Below are 20,325 nucleotides of genomic sequence, written 5' to 3'. Positions count from 1 at the left end.
CACACTCAAAGCCAAATTAATCAGCTACAGTTATTTTGTTCTCATTGGGGTGTAAGTGTAAACTTAGACAAAACTCAAATTGTTGTGTTCCATAGGGGAGGTTGTCTAAAGAAGTATGAAAGTTGGTTCTTGTGGAAATCAACCAATTAAAGTTGTTCCTCACTACAAATATTTAGGTCAAATTTTTTCATCAAGACGTAGGTGTAAAAAATAAAAATTGTATGGTTCCAATTACATTCAATTTTAAAATAGGTGGGGTAGGTAGATTTTTTTTTTCATGTGTGAGTGTCTAGTTCAGGTTTTCCATTGTTTTCCAAATGGTCTCTGTGTTGTTTATTTCTTCCTATCAGATGTACAGCTATTACAGATTAGAAGAACAGTTTTATTTTGTCTTTTTAAGTTGATGTCAGTTTCTGCACTCAACTCACTATTTCTTGCGAGACTTCACACGATTTTTGTGATTTTATTATTATTTTTCTCAAATATGTAAAAAAAAGTTTAGGGCCGACGTGAAAAACTAGGTGGGGTTGGGTAAACGGAACTTAACAACTTTTTTTATTTGGCCTTACTTGGAGGCCAACTATGAAAAAATAGGCATCAGTAGGAAGGAAAGCCATGTTTCAACTTAAGACTTTGCTAAGGAAGCCAAGTGGAATGTCCATGTCTGACTCAAACTTTTTGAAACATATGTTGCACCTATTTTACTATATGGTAGTGAAATCTGGGGTTATGAAAATCCTCCCCAGGTTGAACAAGTTCATTATCAGTTGTGTAAATTTATTTTGAATGTTAGTGGGAAAACAAATGTGGTAGATTTCCCATCTAAGTCATTTATTTTAAAAGATGCGTGAGCCATTGGTTGAAAATACTACAAATGGACACTGATAGTTACCCCTACAAATGCTACATTATGTTGAAAAGATTAGAAGAAGAAAGGAGTATAAAATCAGTCAACTGGGCATGCAGGGTTGATCCAGGGTGTAGGCACCACTAGTCAGTTTTTGTTTGAATTCACCCAAAGGTTTTGCTGGTCAGATCTGGCACGAAGATATCGAATCATCTCCTAGGCTTCATTCCTACCACACTTTCAACTCAATGCTTGAACCGGAGAGATATTTAAGACGTATTAAGATTTTTAAATTTAGAGAACAGCACTGATTTCCTTGCTCTTTGCATCCTTTGCAGATCGAGAGGGGGACGACATGAAAAAATTCGTGCTGACCAAAGATTTTGTAAATACTGTATTACACATGATTTGTATTGTATTGAGGATGAGTATATCATTTCGTAGCAATTTGTCCACATTATAAGGACCTACGAAATGAATTGTTACCAAAGTGGTTTTGTTAAATCAGATAATATAACTTATTTAAATAATTTAGCTTCATTTATTTATTTTGCAATGAGGAATCTCCCTCGATGAACTGAAACGTTTGTAACATTGTTTGCTCTTTGGGCCTGTGGCCTTATTGCTCTAAAATAAACTGACTGACTGAACAACAGGGATGTATAGCTAAGTGACTAACGATTCAAAGCGTATGCAAATATCCCTAGCAACAAGACCACATCCATAGCAACAGCCAAATGATGGTTTGTATTACAAAGATGAGATGAAAACTGGGAAGGGTAAGCGAGCGACTAAAGATTCCAAAATGTATGCAAATATGCCTAGCAACAAAATCACACCCATAGCAACAGCCAAAAGATAAAGTGTATTGTAGAGACAATAAGACATTAATAGGCAAGGCATAAACATTCAAAAAATGTATACAAATATGCCTAGCAACAAAACCACGCCCATAGCAACAGCCAAAGATAAAGTGTATTGTAGAGACAATAAGACATTAATAGGCAAGGCATAAACATTAAAAAAATGTATACAAATATGCCTAGCAACAAAATCACGCCCATAGCAACAGCCAAAAGATGAAGTGTATTATAGAGACAATAAGACATTAATAGGCAAGGCATAAACATTCAAAAAATGTATACAAATATGCCTAGCAACAAAATCACGCCCATAGCAACAGCCAAAAGATAAAGTGTATTGTAGAGACAATAAGACATTAATAGGCAAGGGATAAAAACATTCAAAAAATGTATACAAATATGCCTAGCAACAAAACTACGCCCATAGCAACAACCAAAAGATAAAGTGTATTGTAGAGACAATAAGACATTAATAGGCAAGGCATAAACATTCAAAAAATGTATACAAATATGCCTAGCAACAAAACCACACCCATAGCAACAACCAAAAGATAAAGTGTATTGTAGAGACAATAAGACATTAATAGGCAAGGGATAAAAACATTCAAAAAATGTATACAAATATGCCCAGCAACAAAACCACGCCCATAGCAACAGCCAAAAGATGAAGTGTATTGTAGAGACAATAAGACATTAATAGGCAAGGGATAAAAACATTCAAAAAATGTATACAAATATGCCCAGCAACAAAACCACGCCCATAGCAACAGCCAAAAGATGAAGTGTATTGTAGAGACAATAAGACATTAATAGGCAAGGGATAAAAACATTCAAAAAATGTATACAAATATGCCCAGCAACAAAACCACGCCCATAGCAACAGCCAAAAGATGAAGTGTATTGTAGAGACAATAAGACATTAATAGGCAAGGGATAAAAACATTCAAAAAATGTATACAAATATGCCTAGCAACAAAACCACGCCCATAGCAACAGCCAAAAGATAAAGTGTATTGTAGAGACAATAAGACATTAATAGGCAAGGCATAAACATTCAAAAAATGTATACAAATATGCCTAAAACAACAAGACCATGCCCATAGCAACAACCAAATGATGGTGTATATTGCCAAGATAATACCAGGGATGGTGAGGCAAGTGAATAAACATCCAAAAGGTGAATACAAATATGCCTAGGAACAAGACCCTGCCCATAGCAACAGCCAAATGATGGCATATATATTGTAAAGGTAACAACAGGGCTGGATAGGCAACCAGACAAACATAAACAAAAATCTGTACAGTTGTGATACACGCCATTGGCGCTATTTTTGAAAGTTTCACAAAGCGTGCATCCTTTCTATATATATATATATATATATATATATATATATATATATATATATATATATATATATATATATATATATATATATATATATATATATATACCACTATTACCACTAATAACACTGAAAGTAAACAAGTCATTGAGAATGACATAGTCCCCGCTATAGTATAATTGGGTTTTAAGGAATTATCACTACTGTGATCACGCAACAACATTTGTGAACCTAAAACAAACAGACTTAGATATGTTGTGTGTGCTTGTTGGACATGGAATATGCCTCCAACAATAAAGGATTGGTTGGGTATGGGGGATCATATCACGATGAAAATGGAGTCTTAGTGGCTTTGGACATGGAAAATTCACAAACAAAATGGCTGCCAGGCAGCCATATTGGATCGTATCACGACGAAAATGGATATGCACATGTATGTCATAGAACACTGTCCTAATACCAACTTTGAATGAGATCTGTTCAAGCATGTCTGAGTTATGGCTTTGGACATGAAAATTCGCAAACAAAATGGCTGCCAGGCAGCCATATTGGATCGTATCATGACGAAAATGGATATGCACATGTATGTCATAGAACACTGTCCTAATACCAACTTTGAATGAGATCTGTTTAAGCATGTCTGAGTTATGGCTTTGGACATGAAAAATTCGCAAACAAAATGGCTTCCAGGCAGCCATATTGGATCGTATCACAATGAAAATGGATATGCACATGTATGTCATAGAACACTGTCCTAGTACCAACTTTGAATGAGATCTGTTCAAGCATGTCTGAGTTATGGCTTTAGACAGGGAAAATTCGCAAACAAAATGGCTGCTAGGCGGCCATATTGGATCGTATCATGACAACAATGAATATGCACATGTATGTCATAGAACACTGTCCTAATACCAACTTTGAATGAGATCTGTTAAAGCATGTCTGAGTTATGGCTTTAGACAGGGAAAATTCGCAAACAAAATGGTTGCTAGGCGGCCATATTGGATCGTATCATAAAACAAATTGACGTGCATATGTATGCCATAGCATGTTGCCCCTGTACCAAGTTTGAAAAAAATCGGTCCAGGCATCTTCAAGAAACGGCTGCGGACGGACGGATGCACGGATGGACGGACGGACGCACGGACGGACGCATGGACAGACGGAACCCAATCCATAAGTCCCTGTTCCGGACTTCGTCCGCGGGGACTAACTAGCAAGGTGTCAAAAGTTCAGTATTTAGGAAAGACGAAAAACAGACAGTTGTCAGTGATGAGATATTGTTAGCAATGTATAATATTATCAGTAAGTTATTGTACCTAACAAAACATTTATAAAAAAAATATGTTCCAGTTGCAGCTAGTGCAGCTTTAAGAGGTGAAAGTTCACATTATGTTATCATGATGCTTTGCCCTGATTGGTCTTTTCACCTGCCAATCACTCATACGATTAGCATATTAGGTACTAATGGTAATGGTGAATTAGCACTGTTAAAAGCAGAAGGACCTAGACATAATTCTGATTAAAATGATGTTACTCAGTCATGCAAGATTTATCAGTCACTTGAGGGGTCAGTCCTTTTTAGTTGCAAGCCATTTCAGAAATAATCATTGCATGGTTTGATCTTGTTCTTTCAGTTGGTTTCGCAAAGAACAAAGCTATAGAACAAAGTCATGGAAAATATCTATGCTTTCAAGATGCGGTAAGTGTTTCAATGCAAAGAAAGGAATAGACTAGTTTTTTTTCAATACATTTATTTTTACAATTCCAACTTTTTGTCATATTTCACAAAACAACTTTTAATTTCTGTTAAAAATCTTGTGAATTTGGCAAATATTTGGCTATTTTCAGCTCAAAATCAAACCTAGTAATAATTTAGTAAAAGTCACTTTTTAGCCCCCCCCCCCCCCCCCCCCAAAAAAAAAAAAAAAGAAAAAAGAAAAAAAGAATTATTTCTGCTCGGCGTCACTTAAATACCCTCATGTCGGCCTTTTTTTTTCATGTTTGTTCAGACCATGCAGTCTGCAGATCTGGGGGGAAGCACAAAAATAACCCTCCCTACTTCAGTGAAGACAACGGCAGAGCCAATGATGAACAAGCAAATGACATCTGCCCCACATACACACTTGCTCTAAAGTATACTAAAGTACTAAATAAAAGAACAGTAATGCTATAAATAGTAGATTGAGTGACAGATTTTTTGAGAAAAAAATATTTGCATCATCGCACTACGTTAGACAAAATGTCCTGACCAGAAACTCTTTTTTGGGGTGGCCTTATGCATGAATTTTATGTATTATAAACTAAAATTTTATTTGAATACCATATGTTTTATAAGGTCAGTGATGTAGAATAATAACCTATGAAATGTCTAGACACTTTGAAAATATTCACCATAGACAAGTACCAGCAACTATGAATAACTAAAGACAATAGTATACCAGATATACTATTTAAACTCATTGTCATATTTATATAAATAATTGTTGTATGAAATTTATATGATAGACTTTTTACTGGTACTGTGAAACGTGCATTGAAAATAACATTTCGAACAACAACAACATTTACAAATTGCTAGATAAAAAATACACAGTCATAAAATAAGCATAGTTACTGATGGTGAATCAGCATACTGTTAAAAGCAAAAGGACCCTATCATGATTCTGATTATTAAAAAGGATGTAATGCACAATTGTGCGAGATTTAGCAGTCACGTGAGGGGAGGGTTCAGTCTCCAACACAGCACTACCTTAAAAAAGTCAACCTCCACTACTTCCGGGCCAACTTTCCAAGGTACACTGCCTTCAGTGGGCAGCCATATTGGATTTTGTTGTAAAACCATGATAGCATTCAAATACTATCATTGTATTTAAGGGCAGATTACTTCATAAACAATACAAATATGAATTACCTTTTCTGTTTGGCGAAATTTCTATATCAATACAACAATTGTTTGGAAGATATGTAAAGGAACATTGGTCGCTGGTTGACATACCAACTACTAACTTTGTATATATATGGTGCACTAACTTTTGGTAGAATTGTATATAATCATAATTTAACGCAATACAATTCAGAATTGAGAATTTTATCAATAACCAAATTATTATTATTAACACCATGAATGTTTTATGGTAAATATGCATTTAAAAAAGTAGTAAACATGTGAAGTAAACTTTGTGACAGGGCAAAAGTGGCTGTTATTGGAGGCAGTGATGTATATCACAATGCGTAGGAGTTTGGGGAGATCCCCAGCAGGTGTAAGGATAGGCTACCTGGGAAGGTCACCAGAATTCTTGCATATATAACATTCCATAAAATCACATATGTCATAATATTTGAAACATAGGGTTACATGATAGAGTCTGTCTAAAAAACTTAATCAAATGTAAGAATAGACAAACTAACAAACATTAAATATCTCTATGTACAACTGAATAATTAAAACTAGATAACTTTGTAAAAACCTGAGACTGGACTTTTTGAAACGTTTTCAATGTATTAACTAAAAAGTTGCTCCAAAGATTTGAACTACACAGCACATCACAGTAATTAAGTCAGTGTACACTATCAATGACAAACAGTAATCAAGTCAGTGTACATGATACTATCAACGACAAACAGTAATTAAGTCAGTGTACACTATACTATCAATGACAAACAGTAATCAAGTCAGTGTACACGGCAGTACTATCAATGACAAACTAATTAAGTCAGTGTACACAGTACTATCAATGACAAACAGTAATCAAGTCAGTGTACATGGCAGTACTATCAATGACAAACTAATTAAGTCAGTGTACATGGCAGTACTATCAATGACAAACAGTAATCAAGTCAGTGTACATGGCAGTACTATCAATGACAAACAGTAATCAAGTCAGTGTACACAGTACTATCAATGACAAACAGTAATCAAGTCAGTGTACATAGTACTATCAATGACAAGCAGTAATCAAGTCAGTGTACACAATACTATCAATGATAAACAGTAATCAAGTCAGTGTACACAATACTATCAATGACAAACAGTAATCAAGTCAGTGTACACCATACTATCAATGATAAACAGTAATCAAGTCAGTGTACACCATACTATCAATGATAAACAGTAATCAAGTCTGTGTACACCATACTATCAATGATAAACAGTAATCAAGTCAGTGTACACCATACTATCAATGATAAACAGTAATCAAGTCAGTGTACACCATACTATCAATGATAAACAGTAATCAAGTCAGTGTACACCATACTATCAATGATAAACAGTAATCAAGTCAGTGTACACCATACTATCAATGATAAACAGTAATCAAGTCAGTGTACACAATACTATCAATGACAAACAGTAATCAAGTCAGTGTACACAATACTATCAATGACAAACAGTAATCAAGTCAGTCTACACAATACTATCAATGACAAACAGTAATCAAGTCAGTGTACACCATACTATCAATGATAAACAGTAATCAAGTCAGTGTACACAGTACTATCAATGACAAACAGTAATCAAGTTAGTGTACGCCATACTATCAATGACAAACAGTAATCAAGTTAGTGTACACCATACTATCAATGACAAACAGTAATCAAGTTAGTGTACACCATACTATCAATGATAAACAGTAATCAAGTCAGTGTACATAGTACTATCAATGACAAACAGTAATCATTGGTCAGTGTACATGGCATTACTATCAATGACAAACAGTAATCAAGTCAGTGTACACAGTACTATCAATGACAAACAGTAATCAAGTCAGTGTACATGGTACTATCAATGACAAACAGTAATCAAGTCAGTGCACACTGTACTATCAATGACAAACAGTAATCAAGTCAGTGTTCACGGTACTATCAATGACAAACAGTAATCAAGTCAGTGTACATGGTAGTACTATCAATGACAAACAGTAATCAAGTCAGTGTACACAGTACTATCAATGACAAACAGTAATCAAGTCAGTGTACATGGCATTACTATCAACGACAAACAGTAATCAAGTCAGTGTACATGGCAGTACTATCAACAACAAACAGTAATCAAGTCAGTGTACATGGCAGTACTATCAATGACAAACAGTAATCAAGTCAGTGTACATAGTACTATCAATGACAAACAGTAATCAAGTCAGTGTACATAGTACTATCAATGACAAACAGTAATCATTGGTCAGTGTACATGGCATTACTATCAATGACAAACAGTAATCAAGTCAGTGTACATAGTACTATCAATGACAAACAGTAATCATTGGTCAGTGTACATGGCATTACTATCAATGACAAACAGTAATCAAGTCAGTGTTCACGGTACTATCAATGACAAACAGTAATCAAGTCAGTGTACATGGTAGTACTATCAATGACAAACAGTAATCAAGTCAGTGTACACAGTACTATCAATGACAAACAGTAATCAAGTCAGTGTACATGGCATTACTATCAACGACAAACAGTAATCAAGTCAGTGTACATGGCAGTACTATCAACAACAAACAGTAATCAAGTCAGTGTACATGGCAGTACTATCAATGACAAACAGTAATCAAGTCAGTGTACACAGTACTATCAATGACAAACAGTAATCAAGTCAGTGTACATGGCATTACTATCAACGACAAACAGTAATCAAGTCAGTGTACATGGCAGTACTATCAACAACAAACAGTAATCAAGTCAGTGTACATGGTATTACTATCAATGACAAACAGTAATCAAGTCAGTGTACACAGTACTATCAATGACAAACAGTAATCAAGTCTGTACATGGCAGTACTATCAACGACAAACAGTAATCAAGTCAGTGTACATGGCAGTACTATCAACGACAAACAGTAATCAAGTCAGTGTACATGGCAGTACTATCAATGACAAACAGTAATCAAGTCAGTGTACATGGCAGTACTATCAATGACAAACAGTAATCAAGTCAGTGTACATGGTATTACTATCAATGACAAACAGTAATCAAGTCAGTGTACATGGTATTACTATCAATGACAAACAGTAATCAAGTCAGTGTACATGGCAGTACTATCAACGACAAACAGTAATCAAGTCAGTGTACATGGCAGTACTATCAATGACAAACAGTAATCAAGTCAGTGTACACGGTACTATCAATGACAAACAGTAATCAAGTCAGTGTACATGGCAGTACTATCAACGACAAACAGTAATCAAGTCAGTGTACATGGCAGTACTATCCATGACAAACAGTAATCAAGTCAGTGTACACGGCAGTACTATCAATGACAAACAGTAATCAAGTCAGTGTACATAGTACTATCAATGACAAACAGTAATCAAGTCAGTGTACATGGCAGTACTATCAATGACAAACAGTAATCAAGTCAGGGTACACGGTACTATCAATGACAAACAGTAATCAAGTCAGTGTACACAGTACTATCAATGACAAACAGTAATCAAGTCAGTGTACACAGTACTATCAACGACAAACAGTAATCAAGTCAGTGTACATGGCAGTACTATCAATGACAAACAGTAATCAAGTCAGTGTACACAGTACTATCAATGACAAACAGTAATCAAGTCAGTGTACACGGCAGTACTATCAATGACAAACAGTAATCAAGTCAGTGTACATGGCAGTACTATCAATGACAAACAGTAATCAAGTCAGTGCACACAGTACTATCAATGACAAACAGTAATCAAGACAGTGTACATGGCAGTACTATCAATGACAAACAGTAATCAAGTCAGTGTACATGGCAGTACTATCAATGACAAACAGTAATCAAGTCAGTGTACACGGCAGTACTATCAATGACAAACAGTAATCAAGTCAGTGTACATGGCAGTACTATCAATGACAAACAGTAATCAAGTCAGGGTACACGGTACTATCAATGACAAACAGTAATCAAGTCAGTGTACACAGTACTATCAATGACAAACAGTAATCAAGTCAGTGTACACAGTACTATCAATGACAAACAGTAATCAAGTCAGTGTACACAGTACTATCCATGACAAACAGTAATCAAGTCAGTGTACACAGTACTATCAATGACAAACAGTAATCAAGTCAGTGTACACGGTACTATCAATGACAAACAGTAATCAAGTCAGTGTAAATAATAGCATCGATTAATAAAGAGATATCATGGTTGAATTTCAAATGTATTTCTTGTAAACCAAGTGGTAACATTGCAATGTAAAGTTATTTGCAAGAATAGGTTACGACTTTTTACTAAATCCCAGTCCATACGTAAACAAAGTTTTTAAAGAATTAAAGATAAACAGTGACAGGAACTCTGAACATATACAAATATTATCTTACATTAAGTTTTTTTTAATTCATCAACAGGATGATGTAATGGGAGAGAAGAGAATAAAATTGCAGTACCAGGCTGTACAAGACCATCCAAATTCTGTAAGTCATCATTATCACATAAACATGTGCAAATCTTCACCTGTGTGACGTCAAACAGGGCAGATCAAAAACCCATATCACCCCTGTTCTAACAAACTTTTTCCTTTCAACTGTTCGAGTGTTCCTGCCAATGCTAAGCTACGATCATGTTATCGTAATAATTTGATTATGTACTTTCAAAAGATAAATGCACACGTTACTTTACATAAATCCTTAGGTGGCATGAGTCTGATACATAGACTCCGAGGTACTTTTATTTTTATTGAATTGTTTTAATTTATTCTATCTAAAAATCATGTAGATTATCGATGACAATTTGTATGTATCAGCCAGTAAGCTTACTTCCAATTTTCAGTTGACTCAGAGCTCCGAATTCACACATCCTGAGAAAATATAATTAAAATGATGTAACAAAAGTCACATTCAGACAAAGTTTATTTATGTTTTAAAAATTTAATTTGATATTACATATACATCGCAAGGTTATAACTGATCATTTTGGTTGAGAAACCACAGCACGTAAGCTTGACCTTGCAACATGTCACGCGATTACGTAATTTGCATAGCCATTGGATGCCATTTTTTGATACCCAATGAAGAATAAAATGTGATGAAATGATGCATTATTCGTAAAATTTGATTCAAAATTGTAGGAAAAAATATGTGGAAATCTTAATTATGTGATAAATATATAATCCCACGAAATTAATGTTAGATTTACGTCATAATCCTCGTATGATTCCGCAGATTACAAATTCTTGCCTACCAACTCGAATTTGTATTAGTCCACGGAATGATACTTGGAGCATTATGATGTAAATCTAACATTGATTTCGTGGGATTATATATAATTATCACTTTAAGTAAGTCTAAATCTTCAACTGTGGAGTGTCCAACAGAACAAATAAAAAAAAAAACATATTAAAAACAAATACAGATCAAAATATACCCTACTTGTATTGAACTTTTTTCTCGGCTTAAAGTTCCAAATGTCTTATTCTTGCTAACATTCTCCAATCACAATTTCCTTAATGATGTACCATAAAAATCCCATCGCTACCTCACGTTGGAAGATACAACATAAGTGGAAAGAGCAACAGATCTTGGAATGGGTGAAATCCCAGAATGTGATGACTAAATGTATTTCAGCAAATGTGTTGATATTATTTAGAAAACTTTACAGAATGTCACTTTACCCTGAGAACATGAGTAAAGTCCTGAAAACTGACAAGTTTAATCCCACAGGCATGGACAGTGTCTGCCTTTTTATGAGACCTACCTGTGTGTGTGTGTGTGTGTGTGTGTGTGTGTGTGTGTGTATGTGTGTGTGTGTGTGTGTGTGTGTGTGTGTGTGTGTGTGTGTGTGTGTGTGTGTGTGTGTGTGTGTGTGTGTGTGTGTGTGCGTGCGTGTGTGTGTGCGCACATGTGCGTGTGTGCATGCATGTGTGCGTGTGTGTGTAAGTATGTATGTATGTATACAGCTGTGTGTGCGGATGTGAATGAAGTAAAAAAGACAGTCAAAAATCGCCTGACCAATTGTCTTGGTATTTGGTAGGGACTTAGGGCATGTAGATTGTGTAAAATTGTTCAAATGAAGGTGACTAGAGCAGTGGTTTTCAAGTTATATCCAAAAAAGAGATTTTCCATCAAAACATTTGGTCCATTACAGTGCTAGTACATGTGGTATGGTATAATGTTACATAATTACTTGACCAAAGTTCATGAGATATTCCATTATCCTGTAGGGGTGTTTTTATGTTTTAGTTGTGTTTTTCTCACTGCATGTGCATAATAGATATTGCACATTGCCAGTTGCAGTATTTTCTAAGCCTATCAAATTTATTGACTTTGTTTGCTGATTCTAGTACTGTGGAAATTAACTGACTGTCTGTTTTGCTATACTGTAGCAGACAAGTAATCCTGTTGGTTATCAGTTGGAAAGTAAACAATCAATGCAATAAAACTCATTGAGACCATGTGTAGTCATTTTAGTGTATGTCAGTTACCCTCTTGTCTAGCTGCCGACTCAAACTTCATTAATCATTTGTATCAAGTCACACATGCACACATACATACACAGTGTTTTACACAATGAAATACTTCAAACAGTTCATTTATAGTTTAAATATTTAAAAAACCCCAAAAAAACGATTACAGCTGATTTGACAAAATAAAGAACAAAAATAAATGTTTACATATTCATGTATAAAGATGTGCATTGTCAATACATGTTGTAAAGTTTGTTGTTTTATGATGGCTGGATATCAGGGCAATATTAAAAGTTGAAGTTGTAAAGTTTCACTATTAAAAGTTGATTCTAGTGTTTTCTTGTTTCATTTTGACAATGTAAAGGAAGTTTGATTTGTTAATCTTTAATCATTATCAAAATAATAAAAAATCGCACTCATAAATGAACTATAAATGAACTTTATGAAGAATTTCGTTGTGTAAAACACTGTGTACATGTATGCATGTGTGCATGTGTGATGTGATACTAGTAAATCTAGACAAGAGGATAAAATGACACCAAAATGAACCACACATGGTCTCAATGAGTTTTATGGGGTTAAAAGTTTACTTTCCAAATGATAGTTATGTATAATCTCCCCGTATTCCGAATGAGTGCTATGTTATCGAGGACGAATGATTCCCCTCATGTCAGGGATACAGACATAGGGGAATCATGAGTCCGAGATGACGTAGCGCGAATGAGAAATACCGGGAGATTATTTATTTACTATATACATAGACCCACTATTTTTTTCTATTATGATAACAATTTTAAACTACATTGTAAAATATTCTGAAACTTATGCTGAACGCGCATCAATTCTACGAAGTGATGGGGCTACAGTGCTCAGCTGTTCATTCAGTTTTTAGAATGTAGACGCCATTGCGACAGCTGCCGTCGCTACTACTACTAACTTATATGTTGAGATCAATAAAATTACACCAGACTTTCAGGTAGCGAACATTTGTCAAGAGCAGTGATTAATTCTTTGACAAAATATAGACACTTTCATCGGCAAAAATGAGACATATCCAGAGATGTACTGGCTAACGAACGGGTGCCTACAGTGAACTTGTCAGTGAGACTGAAATTTCGTGATGTTTCTAGAAGTATTATTCTGCAGATTTTGACACAATTGGCCCTAGTAACCATGATCATGCCCTTAGCAACAACCAAATGCCAGTATATTTCTCTAAAATAACATCATCTGGTATGCAAGTGAGTAAACATTCAAAAAATGTATGCAAATATCCCTAGCAACCATGACCACGCCCATAGCAACAGACAAACATTTCAAAAAGATAACACTGATTCTTAGACAAGTGAACAAACATTCAAAAAGTGAATGCAAATATACTTAGCAACACGCCCACACCCATAGCAACAGCCAAATGATCGCATATATTGCAAAGATAACAGGGATTACTAGACTATGAATAGACATTCAAAAAATGTATGCAAATATACCTAGCAACAAGACCATGTCCATAGCAACAGCCAAATGATCATGTATATTGCAAAGGTAATATCAGGGATTCATAGACAAGTGAATGAACATTCAAAAAAGGTATGCAAATATGTCTAGCAACATGACCACACCCATAGCAACAGCTCCATGGTTGCGTATATGGCAAAGATAATGGCTGGATAGGCAACTGGATAATCATTCAGCAAGTGAACACCTATACCTAGCATGGCTCATCATGTAGATAAACATTTTTAAAAACTGTACAGTTGTGCTACAATGCCGTTGGCACTATTTTTGTTATAATAATCAGGAGGAAATTAGCAAAGCTGAAAAAAAGTGAATTCTGTGAAAAATATGAATATCCTCAAATGGAAAATAAAAACATCTCTCATTCTTGTTCACTTTCTTGTATTTTGTCGGTGTTTTAATACTTGAGTATAGTTTGATTGTCACATCCAAAAGGAGCTGTGTACTATCCAAGTATATCTATGAACACACAACATTATTTATATAGAAAAGTGTGTGTAAATCAACAAGACACTATTAAAACAAGTCTTGATAGTGGACATTTTATGTTAAGTTATGAAGTTTCCTCTTATTTTTACCACCAGAAACTGTAATTTATTGGTGTTTGTTAATTCTTCACTTTGAAATTGATGCCAAAATAGATATATTCAGTTACGGTTTTAGGCATGTGTGAATTACCCCACGCTTGGCATGAGGTATACGTCAGTATACAACAATAGTCGATTTTCCGGGTCCAAGATGCATTGCGTGAGCGCGCGTCACTTATGTTGTTATATTTAGTCTTGTTTTGTCTTTATTACGTTTGAAATAACATTTTCATTAGGAAATGATGGAAAAACAGGTAGCATATATCATAAAGATAGCAACATGGTTGGATAGGCAACTGGATAGTCATTCAGCAAATGAACACCTATTGTTAGCATGGACTAGCATATGGATAAACATTTTTAAAAACTACAGATGTGCTACAACGCCATTGGCGGTATTTTTACATGTTGGTGCTGTCTTGTAAAGCTTGGAAATTATTTTCTGAAAATGTCTGAATAGTCTCAAAATTGACTTTTCAGAGTTAAAAACCTCCTGGGCTTCTAGGGGATACCCCTCGGACCCCCCATAAGAGATGTACATATTCCCTTCTCAAGCTTTCCCCCTACCTTTCACTGTCAAGATGCTATTAAACTCCTTTTGGAATATATTTACCTTGTGTAGTCAATAATTATAATTATGATAGTACTAACCCGGGATCTTATATAAGTAGATGCAAGACAGTCAAGCAGTCCATGCTGAGTCACGATCAAAAAATACCTGTCATGTGAATAATATATATATGGGGGGGGTCAACATGTTTTAGAATTAAGTGATGGGGGGGGGGGGGGGGAAGGGTCAGCCTGTTTTTGGTTTTACAGAGGGGGGGGGGGTCAGTGACTTTTTGTCAGCCTGATTTAAGAATCTACTGCCCCCCCCCCCCCCCACTGGAGAAACTGACCAGTCCCTTATATAATGCAAAACACAAGACTACCTTCCTATTCTTACCAGAATATCAAAGATCAAAAAAGAAATTATCAATTAACAGAAAAAAATCCATCAAAATCTCTTCTGAGTTGTTTTTTATTTATTTCCCACGATATCACATGCTCAAAGAAGAAGGAAGTCAAAATGTCACGTATCTTGGCTCTTTTGATGAACAGCATTGTTCAAGCCAGTAGTGAAGTCTCTGGGCAACCATAGCCTACACCAAGCATGAATTATTATGTATATATAGAGTCCTTAGAATTGAGATGCTTTGAGAAACAGAGTTTTAAGGAGTTAGTGTCAGTATGAAGATAATGGACATAATAAGTGTCATGCGTATCATCTATCTAATTTACTTTGAAAGACTGTGAGAGATCAGAGGAAAGTACATGAAGGTCACTCCAAAACCTAACCATAGACCCTACACGAAATGTTGTGTAGGGTCTATGAAGTAACCAATGATTTACACACCATTGCAATACAGATAATGTGATGGAAAAGTTATTATACATACAAACAAAGAGTATGGCATAGAAATGTAGGTTTCCTTTCTGTGTACTTAACCCTTTAAGGGAAGAACTTACTGATGCGTAAAAGTGTCCAGAAAGGGAACAATCGAAAACTGTCCTTGAATTTCTGCATGGGAGACTCTATGAACAGTACACTGGTAGTCAACAGTTTTAAGAGAAGGCAGAAATTTGTGTCAAATATTTGTATCATAGAATGTTTCAATTTCAATGGGTAAAACTTTGTATAAAGAGCAAAAATCATTATTTAAACTATGGATGGAGAATGTATTCATAACAACATACAACATAATTTCAAAATAATAAACAAAATAATTAAATAATTTCACAGCTATAGAGAAACATCAATGGACTACTTGGACAAAAGACAAAATGCCCCGAATTTTCTCAAACAAAGCAAAAATGCTTAAAATGACTCAAAAACGATCAATAAACAACCCAAACATGACCCAAACTACCTAAAACATTGAGAAACCAGCCTCATCAGGATGTAATTCACCACCACTTGGAATGGCTAGCTGATTTAAGGCTATGGTCACGATATTGAGTCTACCATTTTCTACCACCATTATAAGGAGGGTGCTGACCATCAGCAAAACTATAGTCTAAGGGAGTGTCCAGATTTTACTTCCAGGGGGACCCCGAAGGATTTCCCTTTTTCCTTGTGTATTTTTTCATGGCCCACCCTACAAAGGCTTGGGAAAAATTGACCCCCCCCCCCCCCCCCCCCTGCAAGTTCTTTATTTTTTACCGTGACCCCCCCCCCCATACACTTACACACATACACAAACACACTATACATACTGTCAATGTACATGTATGTATGTATGTATGTATGTATGTATGTATGGATGTCTGTCTGTATGCATATAATACAATTACAAAACACACACACACACACACACACACACACACACACACAAACACAGCTTCAGCACCATGCCTCTAGCCTTTGAGTCTCTGACCTTTGTTCAGTTGTGCTAAAAAAATAAATAAATACTCATAAATAACTTATAAAGTTTCTGTGTATAAACTTTTACAGCGTAAATCATTGTATTAAAAAAAAACAAGATAACCATTTCACAATAGCAAGAACAACATATTTCCATTGAGCAATGCGGGTATACTTTAAATACTTCACAACTGTTCTACTTTTTAGATATGTATTAAATACAACTTTAGTTCCAATGCTGGTTTGTGTTGTTCAGCTTGTCAACAATGCAAGTATAAATGTGAACATTTTTATTTTTGGAAGGAATAGTCAAACACTGAAATAATCAAAATTTTTCCTTGTTATACTTTGACTGATATATAAGTTTAACTTCTATTTCCAGTATTAGGTGATTCCGCAAACACAAACCAAACTGTAGATGACTTCCAACCCCATGCCAACATAAAAAAGCTGTATGCTTCAAAACAATTACATGATGAAATTTCTATATCTCGTTTTGCAGAGAAATATATTGTCAGCATACATGTTGTCAAAAACTACATTGAACATCTGAAAAACCTGGCGAGAGTAAAAAACATCAGATCCAAACATCCAGAAAGGCTACAGAAAAAAAGAGAAAACAAGAAATATAATGACTATGACTGGATGAAGTTGTTCTGAAAGTGAAAGAGTTAGATAAATATCTTGATGAGCATATTAAATTACCAAAACAGAGAACATTAAAAAGAGAAAAATTAGAGATGGAGACAATTGTGATACTGACAGCTCAGAAAATTCATGTACTGATGATAACACTGATAGTGATTGTGCTGACAACTTATACTTTGAGAAGTAGCAGAATTGCAGGTCGATTTATGCAGCATTAAATAATCATGTTTTTTTTCCATGACCCCCCCTAGAAAATTTTCTTTAGCCCCCCCCCTCGATATCGATACAAATATATGAAAAGTACAAGACTTACCACAGGAGGCAGCAAGAATGTAATTGATCGGTCGGTCGATTGATTGATTGATTGATCGATCGATCGATCGACCGATTTATTGATTGATTTATTATTTGGTTGAATGATTGATCAATTGAATGATCAATTTTTATGGTGCAATATAACTTATTTTGTGTGTGATATTGATCAGTTCACTCACTGAGTTTTAAAACTATTTTTTTTTCTTTCCCTGGTTACTTTGCTCTCAGCTATATCTCAGACCACTAAAAGTCTGAGGCTGTATGTAATTCTCTCTGTTCTTTATTGACTAAATAAAGATGCCTTGTCCATTCTTCTCCTCTTATCTAAATTAAAACACCCCGAATCTTATAATTGGCGAGCAGTTACCATGCAATTTGCTTTGAGTCCAATCTTCTGGGAGATTATCACACTGGACAAAACAGTTGATCATGCATAAAGAAGTAATTAGTATGGAAGAGAACTAGTTTATGCATGATCAACTGTTTGTTCAATGTGATAATCTCCCAGATGATTAGACATAAAGCAAACTATTTTTTGATTTACTTAAGTGATCTCTCACCAATTATAAGATGAGGGATGTTTTAATTTAGATAAGAGGAGAAGAATGGACAAGGCATCTTTATTTAGTCAATAAAGAAAGAATTACATACAGCTGAAAGAGAGAAAAGTAGACAGGGAAAGAGAAAAAAAAGTTTTTATATCACCACAAAACTCAATGAATGAATTGATCAATATCACACACAAAATAAGTTATATTGCACCACAAAAATTGATCATTTGATCGATCAATCAGTCAACCAAATAATAAATCAATCAATCGATCAATCACTCGATCGATCAATCAATCTCGCTGCCCCTGTGGAATTACCTTGTGTTGCCATTATCATGATTACGGAAGAGTCAGGAGGTGTCAATAAACTCATTGTCTTAGCAAGCAATTTTCAGAGGGACCTTTTTGGACACATACATGTACATATTTGACCACAATCATCAACATTTTCTGGAATTGTTATATTGTCATGTACGTTAAAGCATTTGCACAGGGGGGCAGCGAGCATGTAATTGATTGATCAATCGATTGATCGATCGACCAATCAATCAATTTATTGATTTTGAGGAACCAAACAATTATTTTTTTTTTGTTGGCCTTTAGTATCAGTACATCTGCTACATGTACTATGCCACCTAGTGGCAGCAAATGGAATCAGGCTAGGGGTTCTAGTCAAAAATCTTTCCATGCTTTCATGTTTATAGTTGTGTCAAATTGGTTACAAAGAATTTTCAGAGTGTTAAATAGTGGAATGCTCCTTATGTTAGAAATTGAATTTTTTTGAAATACAGCTAGGAATACCATTTTCATTTTTCATGTATGAAGAGTTCAAAAACTTGCCTTTATTATTTTTTATTACCTAACATTGTTTTTAATGCAGTTTTCTTTTGAAACAATAATGTAATGCTTAATACATTGTTGAATTTTGTACCCAAGAGTAATTACACTTACCCTGTTGTAATGTTGAACTTGAATCTGGTTTTTTTTTGCAACTCAAATAAACTTGAAGACAAGTACCACTTCCTATTGAAATGTAAATTTTTTTGCCAATGCTAGGTCCAAGTATATTCCACAGTATTTTTATTTGTTACCTACTTATGAAAAATTTACTGAGCTGTTATCATCTGACCAAGCAGTTATTTTACAAAGCCTTGCAGCTTTTCTCAAAGCATGCTCTATCACGTAAGAGCTAGAACTGTGACCTTTAGTATATTGTGAGTTTATTTTCAAAGTGATTTACATTTTGGGCCAATGGCCTTTTTAATACAATGAATGACCTTAAACAATGAATAATTTTGTAACATTGTCACCTTGCTATATTTGTTGATAGATTATCGGATGCCGTTTTACACGTAAGCCAGTGGCCTCAACTCAGAGGTACACCCGATGGTGCAATTCACTGACAGAGGAACAGCTTTTGACTCAGGTATGACATTCATGACTACCAGGAAATTGAGAAATTAAAAATTTAGCAAACCCTTTAGTCATAGTACTGTTGTGTACAAAAGGATTTTTGCCATGCATCAGCTTCTGCAATCCTTGTCAAAACATTTATTGGCATGCGATCTCTCTCATGGTATGAAAATTTGTGAGACTTGTATTAAATAAACAGTCAAGTCAAATCAGCAGAAAGTGGGTGTGAACCATAAATTAGAAATGTTCTTCTGGTATGTACGCGTCATCACTGGGTCATCACTATCACCATATCACATATACCATCAGCTAGGACATACATCATGAAAATACACAGAGTAACTTATTGTGTAATTAATTCAGTTAGTACTTTCAGGTCTGAAATTTCAATAAACTGAGAGGTCAAAGACAAGCCTTGGTGTCTATAATACTTT

At 35.0% G+C, this 20,325-nt stretch overlaps 1 protein-coding gene across 1 annotated transcript in view; it reads left to right on the top strand.

Annotated features, from left to right (window-relative positions):
• The window catches only part of LOC144434999 (queuosine-tRNA galactosyltransferase-like), a 73,554-nt gene that overhangs the window by 14,588 nt on the left and 38,641 nt on the right, over nt 1–20,325 (top strand). The window contains exons 4-6 of the mRNA XM_078123531.1: nt 4,691–4,755; nt 10,402–10,467; nt 19,809–19,904. Coding sequence (XP_077979657.1) covers nt 4,691–4,755; nt 10,402–10,467; nt 19,809–19,904 — 227 coding nt within the window. The remainder of the gene's footprint in view (nt 1–4,690; nt 4,756–10,401; nt 10,468–19,808; nt 19,905–20,325) is intronic.

The sequence above is a fragment of the Glandiceps talaboti genome, chromosome 5 (assembly GCF_964340395.1).
Source record: "Glandiceps talaboti chromosome 5, keGlaTala1.1, whole genome shotgun sequence".
NCBI classification, from domain to species: Eukaryota; Metazoa; Hemichordata; class Enteropneusta; family Spengelidae; genus Glandiceps; species Glandiceps talaboti.
This window is presented reverse-complemented; position numbering and strand designations above follow the sequence as displayed.